The 21624-nt window shown below is 32.5% G+C and overlaps 5 protein-coding genes and 1 long non-coding RNA gene across 6 annotated transcripts; 2 read left to right on the top strand and 4 right to left on the bottom strand.

The window, feature by feature from the left end:
• Positions 1 to 13: 13 nt before the first annotated feature.
• LOC113404767 (DNA oxidative demethylase ALKBH2-like) lies at positions 14 to 4464 on the bottom strand. The gene is made up of 5 exons (XM_026645772.2): positions 4377 to 4464; positions 4018 to 4201; positions 3642 to 3821; positions 3393 to 3556; positions 14 to 180 (listed from the first exon to the last, which is right to left on the bottom strand). The coding sequence occupies exons 2-5, from the start codon at positions 4188 to 4190 to the stop codon at positions 32 to 34; spliced, it is 666 nt and encodes a 221-aa protein (XP_026501557.1). The 5' UTR covers positions 4191 to 4201; positions 4377 to 4464; the 3' UTR covers positions 14 to 31.
• LOC113404759 (intraflagellar transport protein 70A) lies at positions 1450 to 3397 on the top strand. Its single transcript, XM_026645763.2, has one exon. The coding sequence runs from the start codon at positions 1594 to 1596 to the stop codon at positions 3373 to 3375; it is 1782 nt and encodes a 593-aa protein (XP_026501548.2). The 5' UTR covers positions 1450 to 1593; the 3' UTR covers positions 3376 to 3397.
• Positions 4465 to 4988: 524 nt separating the features above from the next.
• LOC113404810 (uncharacterized) lies at positions 4989 to 6959 on the bottom strand. The gene is made up of 3 exons (XM_064215575.1): positions 6705 to 6959; positions 5254 to 6343; positions 4989 to 5173 (listed from the first exon to the last, which is right to left on the bottom strand). Exons 1-3 carry the CDS (start codon positions 6805 to 6807, stop codon positions 5002 to 5004), a joined length of 1365 nt encoding a protein of 454 aa, XP_064071645.1. The 5' UTR covers positions 6808 to 6959; the 3' UTR covers positions 4989 to 5001.
• A 193-nt stretch (positions 6960 to 7152) lies between these two features.
• On the bottom strand, positions 7153 to 8507 carry LOC113404769 (COA8 family protein CBG23705, mitochondrial). Its single transcript, XM_026645774.2, has 2 exons — positions 7967 to 8507; positions 7153 to 7575 (listed from the first exon to the last, which is right to left on the bottom strand). Exons 1-2 carry the CDS (start codon positions 8246 to 8248, stop codon positions 7363 to 7365), a joined length of 495 nt encoding a protein of 164 aa, XP_026501559.1. The 5' UTR covers positions 8249 to 8507; the 3' UTR covers positions 7153 to 7362.
• A 255-nt stretch (positions 8508 to 8762) lies between these two features.
• On the top strand, positions 8763 to 9793 carry LOC113404771 (uncharacterized). The gene is made up of 3 exons (XR_003369433.2): positions 8763 to 8950; positions 9186 to 9354; positions 9664 to 9793. It is a non-coding gene; the product is annotated as an uncharacterized LOC113404771 (long non-coding RNA).
• A 1819-nt stretch (positions 9794 to 11612) lies between these two features.
• LOC113404755 (dnaJ homolog subfamily C member 16) lies at positions 11613 to 21438 on the bottom strand. Its single transcript, XM_026645756.2, has 14 exons — positions 21020 to 21438; positions 20481 to 20657; positions 20095 to 20181; positions 19234 to 19514; positions 18682 to 18862; positions 18326 to 18527; positions 18026 to 18230; positions 17390 to 17649; positions 16780 to 16952; positions 16256 to 16393; positions 15746 to 15847; positions 15178 to 15379; positions 14454 to 14583; positions 11613 to 14280 (listed from the first exon to the last, which is right to left on the bottom strand). The coding sequence occupies exons 1-14, from the start codon at positions 21193 to 21195 to the stop codon at positions 14180 to 14182; spliced, it is 2415 nt and encodes an 804-aa protein (XP_026501541.2). The 5' UTR covers positions 21196 to 21438; the 3' UTR covers positions 11613 to 14179.
• Positions 21439 to 21624: the final 186 nt, after the last annotated feature.

The raw sequence follows: 21624 nt of genomic DNA, 5'->3' as shown, positions 1-21624 counted from the left end.
AAAACAAAAGAAATATGAAAACATCACTTTATTATGAAATGTTTTTTGTACGCATTTTACGAAAAGTTAAATTTATCCTTGCACCCAGTATCCTTTTACGAGTAGGCAAACTATGATACCACACTTCATTTGTAGGTGGATTCATCAATAGTACACTCCCATGCTCCAAATTGATTGTAACTGAAATATTATAATTTTTGAATCGTTACAAAACATTGTTTTGTAATCACGAGACTAAGCACATGTCAATAAAGTAGCACTAAATATTATCATAATTTCTAAACCATTGTCATGACAACAATTGACAAACAAACTTGTTACATGTGATAAGTTAATGATTACTAACGAATTAGAAAATATTTATTCTTTGCATCATTTAAAGTATCTAACAATGGAATATGCACAAATATCTGATGGACAATATACGAAAACTATTTATTCCATGGCAAGTATTTTCTTATAATTTTAACAATGAACTTTTATATATAGGTATATATGTATGAATACAGTATAATGGTCACTAAATCTCATTTCCTAATTAACAGAATAACAATATTCACAAAATTTATTATTACGTTTATTTTATCCCATTAATTTTTTTTTATATTTATTATTGATGAAAACACATTGCAAAAATTGTAAATAATTGAACTTTTCGGTTTGAGATTATATTAATGGTATAGAAATTTAAATGAATATGCTTTTTAAAACAATTTCTTAAATTATAATTTAATTTAGTATTATTAGTACTATTTTGTTGTAATGTACCTATCATGTTTACATCTGCATCCTACAGTTCTACAAGGTTAAACGCCCGTTAATCCTTATCAAAAATATAACACCCCAAGACAAGGTGATTGATCCTCTTGTTATTGTGTAATAAGAGTTCCTATATAATATTTTATTTATATCTTTAATCGATTTTATCAATAGCACAATTTGACCCAACCCTGAAAAGTGCCCAACCTACGCGGAAATGTTTACACGCGAACTTTTAAACGATAAACGAATATTTTATCGGTAAGTGCCGTTGAATGATAACAGCTTATTGCACTGCGCATTCCGTTTAACGAGATTTGAGATATATATGTAGGTTTTTCATAAACAGGGATTTAGGATAAAAAATACCACGAATTCAAAAGATCATTTATAAAAAGAAGTATGACATACTGACTGACTAAAATAGGCTACAAAATAAAATTTGTTTTTTCAATTATATTAATTTATTTTCATTCACAAGCGATGAATATTAATTTTATAACTGACATATTTATTAAGTAAATTATTATGATATCTTAGAGAATCCCTTTGCGTGTTAGTCGTTTATTTATTAAGTTTGATTACGATTTTACAAAGGACCATAAATTATACAATAAAGATCTACTGTACATATGCATTAGTATGTAGATAAGATATTAAATAAAATTTAAACATTTTTAGATAAAGGAATCCAGATACGAAGATGCAATCAAGACTTTGAACGATGCCATTAATTTCAATCCTAACCGGGCCGGATTATCCTTACTCGGCTATTGCTATTTTAGAACCCAATCATTCGTAGAAGCAGCGAATTGCTATGAACAACTAACCGCTATGCATCCCGATGTTTCTGAGTACAAATTTTATTTTGCTCAAGCACTCTACGAAGCGTCAATGTTCGACGAGGCATACAAAATTACTATACAAATAACAGCACCTGAATTAGAGAAAAATGTAACAAAATTACAATCCGCTATTAAATACGGCGAAGAAGATACAATAACAGCAAAAAGTCTTGTCGATTCATATCCTCAAGACGACGTAGATAAAGATATCAACTTAGGATGTTTGTTATACAAAGAAAATCAATATGAAGAAGCGTTACAAAAGTTTTCGAGAAGCCTAAACATATTAGGCTTTAACGCCCATTTGCATTACAATGTGGCTTTATGTTACTTCAGACTGAAAGAGTATCCTCAAGCCCTGAAGCACATAACCGTGGTTATTGAAAAGGGGATAAGGGATCATCCCGAATTAGCAGTAGGTATGCAGGCTGAAACGTCAGAGGTGAAATCGGTCGGTAACACGTTGACGCTTCATGAAACAGCATTGACTGAAGTATTTAATTTAAAAGCTGCTATCGAATATCAATTGAAGAATACTGAAGCAGCTAGAGAAGCGTTGTCCGATATGCCTCCTAGACACGAACATGAATTAGACGCTGTTACATTGCATAATTTGGCTCTCACATCAATCGATGTTAAGCCAAATGACGGATTCGAAAAACTCCACTTCTTACTTCAGCAAGATCCTTTTCCACCAGAAACTTTTGCTAATTTACTGCTTTTATACTGCAAGTTTGAGTACTACGATCTTGCTGCGGATATATTAGCTGAAAACGCACAATTTACGTACAAATATTTGACGCCATATTTATACGATTTCTTAGACGCTATAATAACTAGCCAAACTTCGCCCGAGGAAGCCTTTCAAAAATATGAAGACATTGCTTCAAAGCATGCAGAACAATTAAGAAAACTTACAAAAGTTGTACAAGAGAGCCGATCTCAGGGAGACAATGACCAAGTTAAAAAAGCTGTAGTTGAATATGAAGAAGCTTTAGAAAGATACATTCCAGTAGTAATGGCTCAAGCCAAAATATATTGGGACATGGAAAATTATGGTCAAGTCGAAAAAATATTTCGAAAATCCGTCGAATTTTGCAACGAATCCGATGTATGGCGCTTAAATGTAGCGCACGTTCTATTTATGCAAGAAAACAAATACAAAGAAGCCGCTAGCTTCTATGAACCAATCGTAAAAAAACAGTACGATAACATTTTAGATGTAAGCGCAGTAGTTTTAGCGAATTTATGTGTGTCCTACATCATGACTTCTCAAAATGAAGAAGCTGAAGATATTATGCGGAAGATTGAAAAGGAGGAAGAACAGCAAATATTTGAAGATCCCCATAAGAAATTCTATCATTTATGTATTGTTAATCTAGTAATAGGGACTCTCTATTGTGCTAAGGGCAATTACGAATTCGGTATTTCAAGAGTAATCAAATCCTTAGAACCTTTTAACAAACGCTTGGGCACTGATACGTGGTTTTACGCAAAGAGATGTTTTTTATCTTTCTTAGAAAATCTGGCAAAGCACTTGATCGTTGTTAAGGACAATACAATCAAGGATTGTTTGCAATTTCTCGAAGGTTCTGAAACTTACGGCCGAAGTGTCAGTACAGTTATTGAAACGCCTTTCCAAGAGGAAGACGCAAATAATAAAGCTAAACAAACAGTTACATACGAGTCTCGACTTTTACGTTACATGTTTTTTAAATTACGAAGCATTGATGATTCTGTTACGATTAATAAATATGAAGATTTAAAATAAATAAAATATGTTCTTACTCTTTGGTATCGCTTTTTTATTTGGTCCTGGCTTCCTTGCATCTCTATGTTTTAATATGAACGGTCTTTCCGCTCCAAAAGAAACAGAAGCTATTGGAAAATTTGGATCAAGATCGGGTTCATTGTCTCTATGTTCACCCATGTGATCGTTTCCATTTCTGTACCTTCATAGAATAAATAGTATCTTAAAATAATAGCATGTGGTTAGTTTAGCTTAGATTTATTAAAACTTGAGATTATGAGACTTACTTATTTACCAAGACAAAGTCATATTTAATACCCTTCAATTTGAACAAAAAGTCTCTTATACTGAGTATTGCAGGAGTCCATGGCAAGGCCGGAACTGTGATTCCAGAATACGTATAAGATATACCAGGATCACCAAAGGCCACTTGTTGGCGAGGTAACGGATAAATCTTACCAAAAACTCTGAAATTAAATAATATATAAATTATAATTCAAAAATAAAGTACAGAAGATATTTATATGACAAGACTATATGCCTTAAAGTATTTGCTGAAAACGAAGCTTTGCATGCATGAAGCAATATTATGATTGAAATATCAATATAAATCCTTGTATATTTACATATATTACATTAATCTATAAAAATAGGCAATTATACTTTATTTTCGCTAGATCTCCAGTATAATAACACAGAGTTTCTTCAAGTTCCTTTAATAAAGTATTAGCAATTGACCTTGGGATAGTTACGGCATATTCGAGATCAAGGCTATCATTTTTAATATTTTTCCACGATAGCGAACTTAAATTGATTTCATGAAGACTTTGGGCCATAAATTTTAATTCTAAAAAAAAAGCAATAAGTAATGGCGGCATTTTTTAAGTGTCAAATATTTTTTTGAGATATGCAAAAAGTATACAAACACAAAATTGTATACAGCTTGTATAATTTCAGTTAAAATACATCCAGAAACTGTATAATAATTTAAGCCATTATAAATTTAACGAAACAATACTTACCCAAAAAAACGTTTTTACGGATACGCAAATAGTTAAAGTCAAAATTAAGCAAAACCGCATAATAACAACCACTCGACAGATAGTTAATTAAAATTGCCATATAAAAGAGATTTTCATTTTTACAACTACCTTGAAAATATAAATAAATCTAGGTTTTATTCATATGTAGTTATTTCGTATATTTGAAATTATTATCAAAAATGATAACGAGTAATTTTAAGCTTCAATGGTAGGGTTACCAGGCGTCCGGATAAAGGCGGACATAGTTAGGCTTTTGATTGTGTATCCGGCTTATGTTAGGCTTTTTACATTATATTTATTTATTTCGCAAACGGGATACATTCGATCTTTTTTATATTTCATTAGAAATTAACAAGAATCATGGTAATAACCATAAAAGCTTGATTTTACATACAAATTTTTTTATCGGGTCTATTAATACTGAGACACAAAATCTTCCATAATGTAGGATGTCTGCCGTCCGGCCTTTTTACACAAGTCTAGCAGCCCTATTCAAGGGATACATTTTTTGACCGTATATTAGGTTTCATAATTAAGAGACAATGTTTATTTATTTATTTTCAAAATAGCAAATATAATATTATTGGACACTATTAATACAAACTTAAGTCGCTATACATATTGTAGAATTAGGCGATCTTGATCGTTTCAAGACAATACTCTTATTATTTTGCAGAAAATTTTTAAATGCTTGCGAGCCTGATAAGAACCTTTGGTTAGTGACGCAAAATAAATTCGATACATCTGCCTTTTGATTATCAATAAGCGTCGTAGAACTGGAAGAAGAAAAAAAGTAGTAAAACATAGATATACAAGATGTAGTACGGTAGTTTACAGACAAACAGCTCAAGCTTACTTAGATAAGTCTACGACATGTTCTGTGTCATAATATACTGAATATTGTCTTATTCTTCTGATCGTTGTGCCATTTTGAAAGTCACTCTCATATTCGTAAAGTTTTTCAATAATTCCATCTTTATCTTTCACTGTCCAAATATAGTTTCGAACTTGTGCCTCGAAAGCACTTTTTAATTTTGGGGCGTTTTCTTTTGCAGGTATTGGATGTTCATTGTTAATAAATTCAGTTAGTTTTAAAGAACTCATTTGCTCAGAAAGTCTATTTACTGGAAAATATGCATCATCTGAAGATTTTTCAAGAAATTTTTGTATTTCAGCTTTTACATCACCATTCAGTAAATTATTTTTAGTTTGTACTATAAACTGACTGCAATAAGCTTTGAGATCATTATTTTTTGATTGACAAACTCGATTTACTAATTTAATAAGTTTTCTTTCAGCATCTTCTTTTTCTTGTGTTATGTTTTTTAGGGTTGATTTTAACAAAATATTTTCTCGGTGAGTCACTAAATACAATTTTTGGAAACCCACATTTATAGATCGGTTCTCCATTATTGTTTTTTGTGATAATACATTATAAACTATGTTTTCATTATTACATACTGATTTTAAATATAACTGCATTCTCATATTTTTGTTTTCTTGGATTGTGGGTATTAAAATGTCACTTAAATTTCTGTGCTCTTGATTTAACTCTTTCAATTTATTAAGCAAAATTAAATTAAAATTAGCGTCACGAACTTTGTTCACTTTAAGCCGTGAATATATATTTTTTATAATTATTATTATGGTATCCCTACTTTCTTTGACGGATTTTTTCAAACACGTAGATTTTAACCGTAAATAGGCTTCAAATGTATCATAATTTAAATAATTAAATTTTCTTTTCGTTAACGTTATAATTCCATCTTTTCTATTAATAATGAAAACCATACAGACGCCAACAAAATACATAGAAAATTGAAGATAAATATTATTATGTAAATTATCAATAGAGATATTTATTTCATTATTCGGTTCAAACAAGTTTTCTTGTACAATACTCGTATTTTCGTAAAACGGTAGCAAAAGCTTTTGAAGGTCATTATCTGAAATTTATATATAAATAGTGTATGTAATTTTATTAAGCATTACATACACTGACTAATGTTTAATTAAATTGAAATGAAAGATCCTGAGCGCTAATTCTACTATGAATTTAATAAAACGAAATGGTTGCCGTTTTCTAGTGGGAATACAGTATCTACTAACACAAAAAAACAGTTGCGGTTCAGTAGAAGTTGGATCGTAATCGAACTCGTATCATAACCAATATAAATGGAAGTAGAATTCGCCCTCAGTAACGATTAAGTTTAGGTTAAGTTGAGATTTATTTTTGTGAAGAATAGTAGGAGTTGGATTGAAATAGAAGTGGGAATGTACCACAAAATTGGCCTCCTGAACACTTACCAAAATGTTTTTCCATACTTTTCTTCCAGTATATGTCTAGAGAACATAATAAAACCCACATGGTCACAGCCATACCAATTAGCCATTTGAATGCAATATACATTTTTTTATTAACTTAAAAAACTTTAAAACATATACCATCAATTTATGCATAATTTAAAAACATTTAGTAGCAGTTTTAAAATAATTGACAATGAATGTCATTACTTACATCAAAATAAATGTATTAAAACAACTATTACTGTATTATTTAAACTTTTTCATCTAATCAAAAGAGTATAGGTTTGAATTGATATTAGTAGTAATTCTCAAAATATTTTATTGTAACATTTATTAAGCTTTACTTTTAACTATGGATTGTACAAGATTTCAATCATGAAATATTTAATTTAAACAATAAAATGTTAACAAAACTACAATCTCATACAAGATGATTTTTTTTTTGTAATTTGTATTCCATTCTCGTGTGCTTATAAACTATCCAATTGATTAATTATATAAAAACAAATATTGAGGATTTTTTTTTTTATTATTTTAAAAGTAATAACTTTTATTTATACATTATATTACACTCTTATAACTAAATAACCATTTAAAATGTTGTACAAAGGAAATTTTTGACTGATTTTTATTAAATTGCTACACATAAAATACAGAATTACTTTGATTCTTTTGTTCGAAATAATTTTGTAATTCTAACTTGTATAGCTAAACCTAATAGAGTTAAATTCCTTTTATACCATTCCTTGTTATATGTCAGATGGGTCTTCCAGTTTTTGTCAAGAAAAGCTTTGTAAAATACACTCATCTCGTCAGCAGTGAGATTTGCCTTTCCTTCAGGCAAGTTGTTCTTTAAATATAAATCACGTTCCTGTAATAATTTCCAAATTAATAAACTTTGCCATATATATTTTAGTAATATACTTTTTTAGTTAGTTTCAATAGTAATTATGTAATAATTATAAAATCCAATCATATTTAATTATAGAATTGTTGCTAATACTGTCACAAATTTTATTTCATTTTTGAGACTTATATTTAGGTTTTCTATCAATTTTGGCAATGCATGAAAGATATAAGAGGGATATTTTTATTCAACTAATATATATATGATGGTATATATATACTATCATATATATATACCATACCATATATATATATATATATATATTATTAAGAATGTCACAGAATTTATATTTATATAAATAGTCACATTGAAATCTATTACAATGTGATACATTGTAATGTATTACGGAAATTACCTCGAAAAACCTTGAATTGTGCTGAGCCCAAAAATTGTGGTTCCATTCCTGCACTTCCATCCTCAATTTTCGATATCTTTCTTCTAAATACGTCTCATTATCAGGTTTCTTGAATATAATTTTTCTAAGATTGGACACAGGGTCCGGTGGACCTATCATATCACTAGAAATTTTAGATGGATTCGGCGATTGAATGGATTTCGCATCTGGCGTGGTGCTTGTCTGCCTTACCACAGACTTTAGCTGCAGCCTATAGGCTTTATTAACACGAGTTGACAACATGATCAGCACTTAATAATCAGACAAACACATCGTTCCTTTAAAATAATGCGTAACCTGAATTTTACAAAGTATGACAAAAGCCTAAGTCTGAGAGTATTTATAATAACAACACGCGACAGGTCAAAGACAATTAAATTAACATAAAAAGTTTAAGCCTTATTAGAATGGATTTTGATTCAAATTACAAGTCGAATGAACATAAAATTGCAAACATTTGTATGAGAGTTCCAATAAAATGTCAAATTCGATCTAGACGTCAATTTTGAATTGACAATCATAGATGTGAAATTCAGCTGTATTTTAAATACGTTTCTTTTTACACTTCTAAGTTGTAACTTTTCTAACGAGAAAGTACTTACATGTGCTTGATTTGGTTACATAAATAATTAGATTGTTAACGTGTTCATCAATGATTTAATTATTTTTTGTATTATTTTGAGATAAAGAATTTGTTTATTACTATTTACCTTCGCTCTTGGTTGTCATATTATGTCTTGTGTGTCTGTCAAATTCTCTTTCAGTGCTGAATTATGTAAAAGTTCTATTACATACTTTGCAAATAATTTACAATTCTTTACTGGAGAGAAATTGTTTCTAACTAAATAATATAAGCTACCATAATGACGAAAGGCAAAAATGATGTCGAAGACGATTACTCAGCGAAGTTAGACATGTGTCTAACTGATGGAATCATTAAAACTGGTAGGTTTGTTTTTTGGTTAAAAATGAGTCTAGTAACCTTGAATAGAAGCCGTATAATTCATCTAACTCTTATACCAAAACGTTGATATAGCTATAAATAATTAAAACATTCAATATTTATTGTTTTCATTTGTAAAAATACAAATCTATAATAGCAAAATATCTATTATTATTCTTACTTGATATAGTAATTAATCAGAAACTTTTGGAAAATATATATGCATTTAATTTGCAGGAAGTGGTGTTTTGTTGGGAGCTCTATCTTCAGTTTTATTCTTGGGTCGGCGGAGATGGCCAGTTATAGCTGGGATGGGTATGGGAATAGGTCTAGCATATGCTAACTGTGAATATGAGTTAAACCCAAAAAAGAAAAATACTGCATAATGACTAAAACGTAATATCAGGTAAGATAAAATAATCTTAACTATACCATTAAAAAAATATATAACACTGAAAAGGTATAAGAAAATATTATAATTTTTATACCCTTTTCAGTACTGCATCTATTAATTTACCAATCTAGTACATAATAAGATAGCTTAAAAACCTTGAATAGGCACAACTAGCTAATTGTATTAATAGAACACCTTTCATTGCCATTGAGGCAGAGTCCCACATGTCTAGACTCTATAAGCAGGCAACGAAAACTTTTGTTATCCTAAAATTCTAGTTATTTCTGCAATGTTCACTAATTTTTCAATATATTTTTACAGATAAGAGTTTAGTTGAGAAGACTTGAGTGATGCAAATCATGTCCAGTAAGCAATTTCAACTTCGGTAGATAATTTATTTTAAAAGCATTCAATTTTGTTTTAATGTACAAATAATTATTAATTATTATAATGACTTTTATTTATGCCTTTATTATTTAATAAATAAAACAATAATACAAGAACAAATTTTAATATTTTATTGTACAAATGGATACTGGAATAAAGATCAAGAATTTTGTATTTTAAAAGTAGAAATTATATAACAGTATAATTTCATATGAATAGACAAAAAGCTCAGTTAACAACCCATATACAGACACCAAACATGGTGATAATTAACCTAAATTAAAGATAAAATACACAATAACACACACATCTTAAGTTGGGTATAAAATCCAAGATTACAATGACAAAATCCCAATGTAATTAGAATGATTTTTTTTAACATCCACTATTTGATATATAAGAGCATGGCTAGAAAAGATAGTTAAAATTTTATAACAATATAATGAAATGTGAACAATTATAATTGGTTTGAAGGATTATATTTAGATACATATTTATTATACAAGCTTGTCTTTATCGTCAACAACACTAAACATCATATATAATATATTGAACAGAAACAAAAAAATATATTCCAAATGCAAATTATAAAAATGAGAAATGGGAAAACTCACCTTTAGAATTTGAACAAGCATCAATTCACACAAAACATTCAAAGACATCAGAAAAAGTTTTTATTGTGGTCCTATATTAATCATAATTAATAATAATTGTTAAGAATGGCATATGAGCTCTTTATGGTTTCAGTTCTGTTTACACAATCTCCTTTCTAAAGTAATTTGACATACTTCATATCTCTGATGTATTGGGCTTAAAGAGATCTACAATACAATTTTATTTTAAAATATAATAGAAAATACCACTTAATAAAAATTGTGTGTGATGAAAATGATTAACAATTTCTAATACCAATTAAATTTAAATGAAACTGAACTCGACAAAAAGAATAATTATCAAAATTTGTTCAAAAACAAGAAGTCATAAGAGAATCTACATAAATATTCACTAATGTATTGAAATTGTTAAAAATATTTTTGAATTGTGAAATGAGTTATGAGATTGTGTACAACAGCATCAGTTAATACTACAGACTATAGATAACATATAAAATCAAATATTGTATTTATCTTGTAATATTTTAGGAATAAAGCCTCTATGATAGACTTTTATACAATTGTATATATTTTTATAAATGTAAGTAATCATACAGGTTACAAAGAATATTGAGCCCAAAATATTGTTATGTTGCATTTCATAACAGAGAATAAATTCTTCAATATGTTCAGAGAAAAGATTTTTATGCATTGTTTTTTTAGTAAGATGAATATATTATTTTTAAAGATATCAACTTGTAACCAATACAAATAATATTTCTATTTAAAAATGTGCAGCATAGTAGAACTGAAACATGTTCCTACAAATAACATCTCAAACAAAAAAAAAACAGGACTGACTACAAGCTGTTTGGTATGCAATTCGTTTTTCTTTCGTTTTCCTTAATGATAATTGAAAGCCATACCAAACCGTCCAATTGGGGTAGTAAAAGTGGGCAAAGTAGTAAAAGTGTGGTCTGTGAGTCAGTGAGGGCTTTATCATTAACTGTATATGTTTAATCTAACGTTTAAAATAATCCTCATGGTGACATGAGGATTATTTTTGAGTGATCAAACATATAAATTGTAACAACTATGTATAAATATACAAGCATATAGCTGCTTCTGAAATGGCAAAGTATAGGCAACATTAAAATTGTAACTACTTAATAACTATTTAACCATAGACATAGATTGCAATACTATCTTCGACATTCAATATTAATCCTGATAATTAAAAACGGAACAATTTATTTTAGTGAAAATACGCAAGTGAGCAAATATTTAAAAAAAAAAAGTTAATTATTCTGTGTGCATTAGTCATAACTTTTAAGTTAAAAATTGAATAATCCCGATGCTGTGTGACCTTGATCATTAACAAAAAATCGATTTATTTCATTGATAATATTGATAGTGATGAGGAAACGATTCGATAATATTTTAAGGATAACGTGTCTATGACTTTGCAATCTATGTTATTTAATATAACATTTAACTAATATTTGGTAACATATTGACTAGTAACATATAGTCCTTAAACGACAAAAAAATTCGTTAAAAACACAATATTAATAATTTAAAAATACTATTAATAGATATTTAATTTCCCATATTATGAAGCTACGAACCGTTACATAAATATTGAGACCGCTAAAGTTAAATAGAAAGATTTTGTATGACAACATGTAATAAAAAAAATGATCCCGATTCGATAATCTGTATATAGGTAAAATTTTAAAATATTGAATAACATTGGGGCTGGCCTAGATTACTTAAATACACCTTATCAACAATTAAAGATACAGATTATAGGAAGTAACTAACAATTAACTCCACCATTTTGTTGTCTACAAAGATAACTTCTATAATTATTAAATATTAAGGTATTTTTAAGAACGTAAGTCAGAGACCGTCCTTAGGCACTGATACAGATTTAATATTATAATAAAAATTACGATTTCAGCATATAGAGAGAAATGTATGAAGCTAGAATTATACTATCTATGGATAAGATATTTAAATCCGTAATTGTAAAACTTTATATTGCCATAGACATTATAATAAAGACTGACATCCTTCTTGTGTTACATCCCACAAGAAACATGCAATAGGTAGTCGAGCCATACAAATAAGAACGTCGATTTACATTTGATCTTGAAAATGTACACGTAAAGATATTTACTACAGGAAAGTTGCTTATATTTTTTAATTTGCGATTCATATTGATATTCATTTTTATAACAATTACAATAACAAATAATATATATTCAAATTCTATTTTGAAGAAAAGTATGCTTATCTTTATATTGCATATTCTAAAAAATATATTTTGAGTTTTAATATTCAAATGTAATAATAATGTCTATGGCAATATAACTTATTATTGTCAAAAACGACTATAGTGCGTTTAATACTGTCGTTAGCAAGACTAGCCGTGTTCATGGTGACGAACGCCTAATTTCTACTTCTTATAAAAGTGTGAATACTTATAAAACGTGGATAGCAATTGAATTCAACACAACATTCCTTGCTACATTACAAAAATAAAATTAATAAACGCCATTATTGACATCATAAATTAATATTCAATTTGTTAATGAAAATATCATAACAAATTAAATATTATTTAATATTGATTTAAACACATGTTACCAATATTAAATAAAATTATTTTAAACAAATCCAAATTACACACACATCAATTATTTAGATATTTAAAATTATTTTCAGCAAATTTTCATATGCAATTTAAGTTTAATTACAATAATTTTATTCAATATATTAACATCGCAAAAACTGGAGAAAATATAATAAAAAAATAAAGAATCATATTAAACAAGTAAAATAGATCATAAACAATTTGTACCGCAGATCCAGTGATAATATTACTTTAATATATCTCTATCAGACTGTGCCTCTAACGTGATACTATCAATAACTATCAAATAGACAGGCACCATAACCTATCCTATAAACATTCACTGTATATTGATGTTAAATATTATATTAGTAGTGATTGAAAACAAATTAATTCGAGACTCACATGCTTTTTATCCCTACATGAGAAAGAGATAGTCTATTGACCAAATTAGTTTAGTCTACAGAATGTTGCCAGCATTTGAGATTGTATGTCTTTTCAACAAAGTAAATCCTCGGGCAACGGCTATAGTAAAATACTACAGATACATTTGATTATACCGATTAATAAATGTATATGACATGACAAAAAAAAACAATAAATAAGGCTTATTATTTGGTAACAGTCTACATACATAGACAATAAAAAATATCGTGGAGTTAGTATTCATTGATTTTCATGCAGGATCAATAAAAATTATTGCAATAATAGGAATATAGAAAAATAAACAAGACAGACAATGCATTGATGCAATGTCATCAATCGAGATCTTGAATATTCTGTGACGTGAAGTTATGGTCTATGAACTAAAGTGGACATCAGTAGTTATGTTGAAATAAAAATATAAATTAAGAATTGTTTGTTATTATTAGCGAATCACACGGAATATGTAAATATAAGGTTTGTTTATCTTTACACCTATTTCAATAGGATAGAGTATCGTGTTTTTGCTGGTTCACTCAAAAAACAAAAGAATAGCTTTATGTTACGTCATCGAGAATATCAACATCAATATACCATGAACGCCAAAACACCAACCTACCACTTAAGTGGTCCAAAAAATCTTATTATACCTGGGCAGTATATTTCGCTTACAGATAAAAAAGGCTGAAAAGGTACCTCCGTTTCCTTTAAACATAAACAGCCAACTCATCATTTAAACAAAAAAAATAGCCCATAATAAGGCTTCGGGATAACCAAGGAGTTTTTATGTATAAATTCACTTGGTCGTCATATCCGGCCAGTAGTTGACGTAGTATCGGTGGGTGCTCCCTTCGAACAGTCGATCCAGCCAATTTCCGAGTCCATCCAAAAGGTTCTCTAAAATTAAAAGAAATATATATATATTCGTTCCAACTAATAATCAATCCGTTCACTTATCTAGGTACTAATATTATAAATACTGAGTATCACTAAACAGCCTAATCTTCAAACTGCCAATCGGGAAAGTCGCTCTGCGTTAAAGTGTGTTAGATAGAACTTGAAATGGGTACCTTGCAGCAGCAGCGGTGGGTCGTAGCGGTCGTCGTCGGAGGAGTCCGGGTCGGTCGTGAAGCCGATGAAGGCGCCCGCCTCCGGGTCCGCGGCGCGCCCGCCCAGCGACACCGTCATGCGGCTCATGCGCTGTCGGCACCAATTCATTATTCAAATTAAAAGTCTTTATTCGATTAGCGTATGGGACCTTTTCAACCGTCATATAAATTTGAATTTAACGTAAATCGATTCCGTTCAGAAGAAATGTCAGAAGCTAAGTAGCTTATTTTTTCGTCGATTACGTTATACATAAGCCGCTAGGCAAAAGTGAAGTGGAGGTCTCGAATAACTATTATTATTATATTATTGTAGAACGAAAACTAGATGACGAGTCGAGGAAGTGACGTCACCTTTGAGACGTACAAAAAGAAAAGGGCATCCATCTCAGGTTGTCACGGTGGTAACAAGTAACTGTCAGTGGCACTCTTGATAAATTTCATATTTTGTTGATATATAACTGAAACTTAGTTAATCAATGGCTGTCGATATTTATTTTAAGCGTTTTGGTGAATGGTAGATTATAATATATATATTCTTTTAATGACAATGTGAATCTGTAAACGGATTACCCAATCTCTGAAAGTGAACATTTTTTCCGTTCGATGTAATAGTTACATGCTATGCACACGTGCGACACGGGGGCGTACTATGCGCACGTGCGTCACGAGAGAGCCGGCGGCTCACCTTGTGCGGCTTGGCGCACTCGGGGTGCTTGGCGTGGTAGATGCAGAAGTACTTCCGGTGCGGGTTGAGCGCCAGCACGGTGCCCACGCAGTTGCGCGCGTTGACGCGCAGCTCGCCGCCGCCCAGCGACAGCTGCAGCACGCGCCGGAACCACTCCACGTGCCGGTCCACGCACAGGTACGCGAACAGCAGCGTCTTGTTCCTGCGGCATTGTGGCATATTATGATTATATCTCTATAAGTTCATTTACAATAGTATTGAAGGGCAGCAAATTTACGTATTTCTTTTTTATAACAACGGTAGACAGATTGGCAAATGGGCTACCTGTCGGTAAGTGCTGCTGCACAAACTGTCACTTTTCCAACTAAGTTTCTTTCCCCGATTCAGCTGTGGTCGAATCGACGGTAATTTTTTTCTTTATAATCAATAAATTATAATATTTCTTTATTAAATAAAGACTGACTTTTTGATTACAATTCAACATCATCCACATGTCCTTCCTAACATTGTAATAAGGCTACAAGATCATAAGCTGTCTTTATAAACATCTTTAACAACTTGTACTTACTTTCGATAAGGCCATACAATCTTATGGAATTTCGACAACAACTGCACTCGACTCTGCCCATCGACCAATAGGACGATAGTTCGACAACCTGGCTTAAGCAACCTGCGAATGACATGTTTATTAAATTTAAATTATTAAAATCCCGCATCTTGTAATTTATAAAAATTGACACGACATAATTCTTGGACAAATTTCCCAGAGCAGGGCTAAGGCCTACTCTCATCTCATACATAGCTTCAATGCGATAGATTTTATCCAACATACGCAATACGAGAAGAATTATCATAAGATAAAACCCACTGTATTCTGTTTGACAACGTTTTTGAAGTGCATCGTTCCTTATGAATCGCTTAAATCCCTATCAAATCCGTGACCACAGTGATTGTGCTGTTCCATGTTTTTATTTCTATCATTAAATTTTCCAAGAACCTATGGTCATTATGGTGAAGTTCTGCTATTTGTTTTTACCATGATCAGGACCCAAGTGCGATAGTCCCTAATCCAACTGACCTGACTAGACCATTATACTTCTCAGCTCGTAGCTCGTGCAGTCGCATCTCCGACTGTTGGTCATTGTTGTTTCGCTTCGTGCCGTTCTGTCGACGTCTTTCCTCCTTCTGGCGTTGGACCGATTCCTCTTCTACCCGTCTGTTATCATTACAAAGTAAATATTATTAAAATTACTATATTGTTGGAGGAATTTATGCCAACCTCGGTTTGGATGAGTTTGAGTCTCATCAAAAAATACTCTGTTCCGCTGTGTTCTAGGGCGAGAGAGCTAGTGTAATTAAAGACTTAAGGAATTTAATATAATATATTCCATTACTCGCTTATATGTTTCTGTGGTGTGGGTTTCTATATTAAATGAGCTTCGATAATAGATATACGACCTTCCCGGTTCCAAGCTTTTGAATCCCAAGCCCCAATAATTATGAAAGTAACGACTCTAAACGAGAGCTCAGAATAGTTTTTATTTAATTAGATTAGCTACATCAGAAATGATTAGCTCTACTCGACGAGTCGTTCCGACTCACATGAGGTAGGCCATGAAGTACCCGGCGGCCAGCACGAGCGCCACGGTGGCCAGCACGGACAGCGCGGACAGCGCGTGCTGCGTGCGCAGCGCCGACAGCGCGCGCTCCGCCCACTCGCACAGCCGCCACACGGCGCGCCACAGCGGGCCCTTCACCGCCTCGTCCACCAGTTCCTGCGCACGATTTTATTGCGCTGTCTCACGTCCGTGAACCTAGTCTCGACTGTGTCACCGCCTCCATGTTTACTGCATTTTCTTTGTTACTTTCGTTTGAAAACGAGTAGAAGATGAGTGCACGGACACATATTTGGATGCACTCAAAAACGAAAAAATAATACGAGACTATCTCTTCCGGGTAACATTCGAGTGGGGATTATAGTTTTACTGATGGTATTTACGAGATAAATAGATGTTTAGATAAAAAATAATACGTGCATACATTACAAAAAATATAATATCTTGGAAAAATTAAAGCGTTATTAAGGAAATGTTGGAAATGAGTTTTATTTTAACTGTATCATTTACTGCACATTTCGGCCGTAAATTATAATATCGATTCTTTTGACTAGTAAATATAAAATATATTTTGAGCCTAGATTGAGTGGACTTACCTTAACGCGAGTTTCATACGCCACTACCTCGTTGGGCTTGAGCAATCTCTTCACGAGCTGCTCCAGTGCCCTCTTCGTCTCGTTCAACCTCTCGTGGTATCTCACGGCCTCCTCCCCCCGGGCGGCTCCCTCCTCCAGCTCGTCGGGTCGGCACTGGCTGCACGTGGGCCAAGTCTCGTTGAGCCACTCGTACTGGATGCGAGTCGCCTCGCGACGCCAGATCACCACGATACGATGTTCGAGCGTCGATATGTCGATACCTGAATTAAATATGGATGTCAGTAACGATTTATTTATGGCTCCGATCCGAAGACGCAGAAGCGGAATACCAGTTGAAAGGGCAACACAGGGGGTTCGCTCGGGTTGCGGCAGATTTAAGGGCAAAGGCAGAAGAGGAGTTATTCGAGCGCTTCAGCTTATGTTCGGTCCACTGAAAATATGCTCCGACATCGAAGACTCCTCTGATGCGACAATAAAGTATTTTACTAAAGCAATGAAATTCTATAAGCCATGTTCATTTATAATTTCAAATCATGCATGCATGCAAACAAACTATCACTTATCCAGCAGCATTCAGATTTACGGAGATAGCAATCGGTATACACGACTCGAGTCGAGTCGAGTGAGGAGGCTCACCGGAGCCGTTGGCGAGCGCGTCGACGAAGTCGGGCTGCGCGTGCGCGTACACGTAGGCGTACTTGAGGCGCTCGGGCGCGCGGCGGGCCAGCGCGCGCAGCTGCGCCAGCGACTGCGCGTGCGCGCGCTCGCGCGCCACCAGCACGCAGCACAGCCGCCGCCGCGCCGCGCGCCACTCCACCGGGCACACGCTGTCCAGCACGCTCTGCGCCACGCCCGCACGTTAGGTAACGTTAGGTACCGCTAGGTACCGTTGCCCGCCGATCGCTTCGACTGGCGCAGCGGTCGAGCGCGACTCACCTGCGACGACAGCCTCGGCAGCGTGAGCATCTGGTTGGCCTCTATCAACTGGCGCAGCGTCTGCGACGGTATCTCCGTGGTGCTGACGGTGGCGGCGGGCTCCACGCTGTCCTCCTTGAGCAGCACCATGGTGTCCATGCTGCGCTGGATCTTGTACCGGGCTGTCACTTTTTGGGTGTTTTGGGCGGATATATCCACGAAACTAAAACGTGAAATTTTACCTGAGCCGTCGACATATATAGGTTATATTTAACTAAAATGTGTCTGTTATGTTTCCATTTACTTTATTATAATAGGAACTAATATGATCAGCCCAGTTTATGAGACCGTAGATTAAATTCGATGTAGTAACTCACGCGAACGAAACCCGATCTCGATAATGAAAAGCGGTGATCAAGTATCGAAGGCGAATGACTTGCCGCTCCTCGAATATCAGAGCCTTAACCTTGTTGTCTTCGAAGTCGCTCACAAACACATCCACGTTACGATCGGTCAGGTGACTGATTTGTTTGTATGGGAATTTCCAACGAATGAAATCTAAAACAACATTACTCTTTATTAAACACTGTTAATTTTATTCCTTAATTAAATACAAAAAACTTTTTTCACAAAGTTCACAGTTAGAAAACCTCGTGCTGTTTAACGTCGTACTTAAATCACATAATAATATGATATATATATATATATATATTAAAAAAAAAACAATTAATTTTCCAATGAATGGTCCATATGAAAGGAACCAAGAATGGTCTTATTGTATATACAATATATACAATGTAAACATTTACAAAATAGCAGCTACTCTTCTTTATTTAATACAAAGCAGGCACTTGATACATAAATAACATAATTCATTTAATTTTAAACCTATGTCGTAGTTGAGTCAAAGTTATCAATCCTATACTCACCCAATATCTTAGGCAAAGATGACAAGCTCTCCTTATATAAGTACACTTGTTTATCAAGTATCAAAGTGAGACATGGAACTCCATGAACACCTATCCGCCTTGCCAAGTTAGCTTCATGTCCCGCATGGACAGTTGCGAGCGTCACCCCTAACGGTTGTAGTGCTTCAACAAGCCGTCTCCAAGCAGTAGCTGATCGAACACAGTCGAAGCACCAGTCAGTATAGAATAAAACCAGTGCAGGTGTGTGAACACTCTTCTCTAAGATATTGTTTTCGAAATGTCTGCAATGAAAAAAAAACATTCTTGTCACCTCAAAATACCACCATAACTATATAACATCAAGTTTTTTATTACAATGAATGTTATTTTGTAGAAAAACCCATACAAATAATATTAGACTCATGCAAATGTATTAGATAAACAAGTTTTAATCTCATTGTCTTTATTTAACTAATACCTTCTTTACACTGTATGTCATGTAGTTTTAACCTTGCTTCTACTTTAGTTTTTTTTTTTTTCTAATTTTTATATTAATAATTTCACAGTATGTACACATTTAAAAAATGTGTGGTTCTTGTTGCAGTGATTGTTTTAATATTATTAATGCAGATAGAAACCAATAAATACATAACCAACTTACCTACTATTATACAATGTCAAATATTGTCCTTATATCACGAATACCAGAGGCTATAATGTACCATACAATGTTTAAATAACTTTACACAACAAAACTAAGATATAATTGTAAATAATAAATATTCTAAGAATTTTTTATGCATTTCTCAGATACCTTTTTACATTTTTCATATATAGTTTTATATCAAATACACTTAAAAATTTACCAATTAAATAACATACCTCGCTGTAATAGACAACTTGTGGAATAAAGTAATGTCTTGGTCTTGGGTTCTGAAGTGCGTGCCAAAGTAGTCAAATGGGTCGTTGCTGAAACAAAACATTATACGTAGCTATGAAACTTTAATTAAGGGATTCTGAAGCATTTAATCTAGGCGATCAATCACAAAGATTTGATTGTTTGTTAATAATAAATAAGATAATAAAAAAAAAGCTGATAATAAATATGTAAGTAAGGAGCAAAATAACCTCCCAAAATGATGGGGACAGGAATAAAACTCATTTTAATAGAAGAACTGTCGTGTAGCACAAAATCAGCCAGCACTGGCTTACTAATGGAAAACCCCTAAAATAAAGATTTATAATTTGTGGGTAGATATTAAACATACCTGAATCTAGCATATTGGCTATAATCGTGTCTCTGTTTGTACATGTGATCGTCTTCATTTGTTATGCCATACAAGTCATAAGCCTGCCGTCTCTCTGTGTCCAATAGCAACTCATATGCTTGCTTTATCTCAACGAATCGAGACTCAGCATTTGGATCTTCGTTTTTATCAGGATGCCTATAAAATATTGTAAACATAAGTATTTTAAGAAAACTTTATTAGTTTATTGTTTTTGCTTTAATTAATAAATAATATCTTGAATTAAATTTATAAAATATAATCTAAATATAAAATGACAGTATTAAAATTTCACATGCACATCCAAAGATTAACAAATAAAGACAATGTTTTATAGTATAGACTTATTTTATAAATTTATTTTATTTCAGAAATTGCAGAAAGTACAATTATTTTAATGAAGTTTTAAAGGCATAAATAATTCATAAAAAAAGTAATCAGTATCTTAATGATTATTATTATAAATTATCGAGAGGAATTGATGCCAATATTTAAAAAATGTGAATAACAGCAATATGTACCATTCTTTAGCTAATTGCCTGTACGCTTTGCGTATTTCAGGTAGACTTGCCCTTCGATGGATGCCGAGAATTTTATAAGGGTCACCGATCTTTTGTGCAGCCAGTATCGGTAGCACTATCACCATCAGCAGCACACACAGCCATCGTCCCTTCCAACTCTTGCATTTCCATAGCATATTATTGAGCACTAGCGACAAATCCCCGTACTCGAACCTCCGCACTATTCATAGAACTATCTTCACACTAACATGATTTATTCTATGACAAAACTCATTACTAATGAGAATTAACGGATAATTAGAAATCTCTTATCACTCATACGTCCTAAAATAGAACGAGATGGTTGAAAATTTGTGAAAATCTTGGGAAAACTGAAGACTCTTTAAACTGACAACCACAGATTGATAAAACAATAATGATAGAATGCTGATAGTACCAACTGTCATTTTTTTCACAGATTATTGACATTGCTATTGCGATATATTTATATTTCTACCCACTTTTAAGTACCTATGCGCATAGATGTAAGTTAAAGTCGCATGTTAACATTGCGACGTGAATTTGTGTACATTGATACAAGTTGAAAACTGATAAAGTTAGTCTAA

Source organism: Vanessa tameamea, chromosome 8, assembly GCF_037043105.1.
Source record: "Vanessa tameamea isolate UH-Manoa-2023 chromosome 8, ilVanTame1 primary haplotype, whole genome shotgun sequence".
Classification (NCBI taxonomy): domain Eukaryota; kingdom Metazoa; phylum Arthropoda; class Insecta; order Lepidoptera; family Nymphalidae; genus Vanessa; species Vanessa tameamea.
This window is presented reverse-complemented; position numbering and strand designations above follow the sequence as displayed.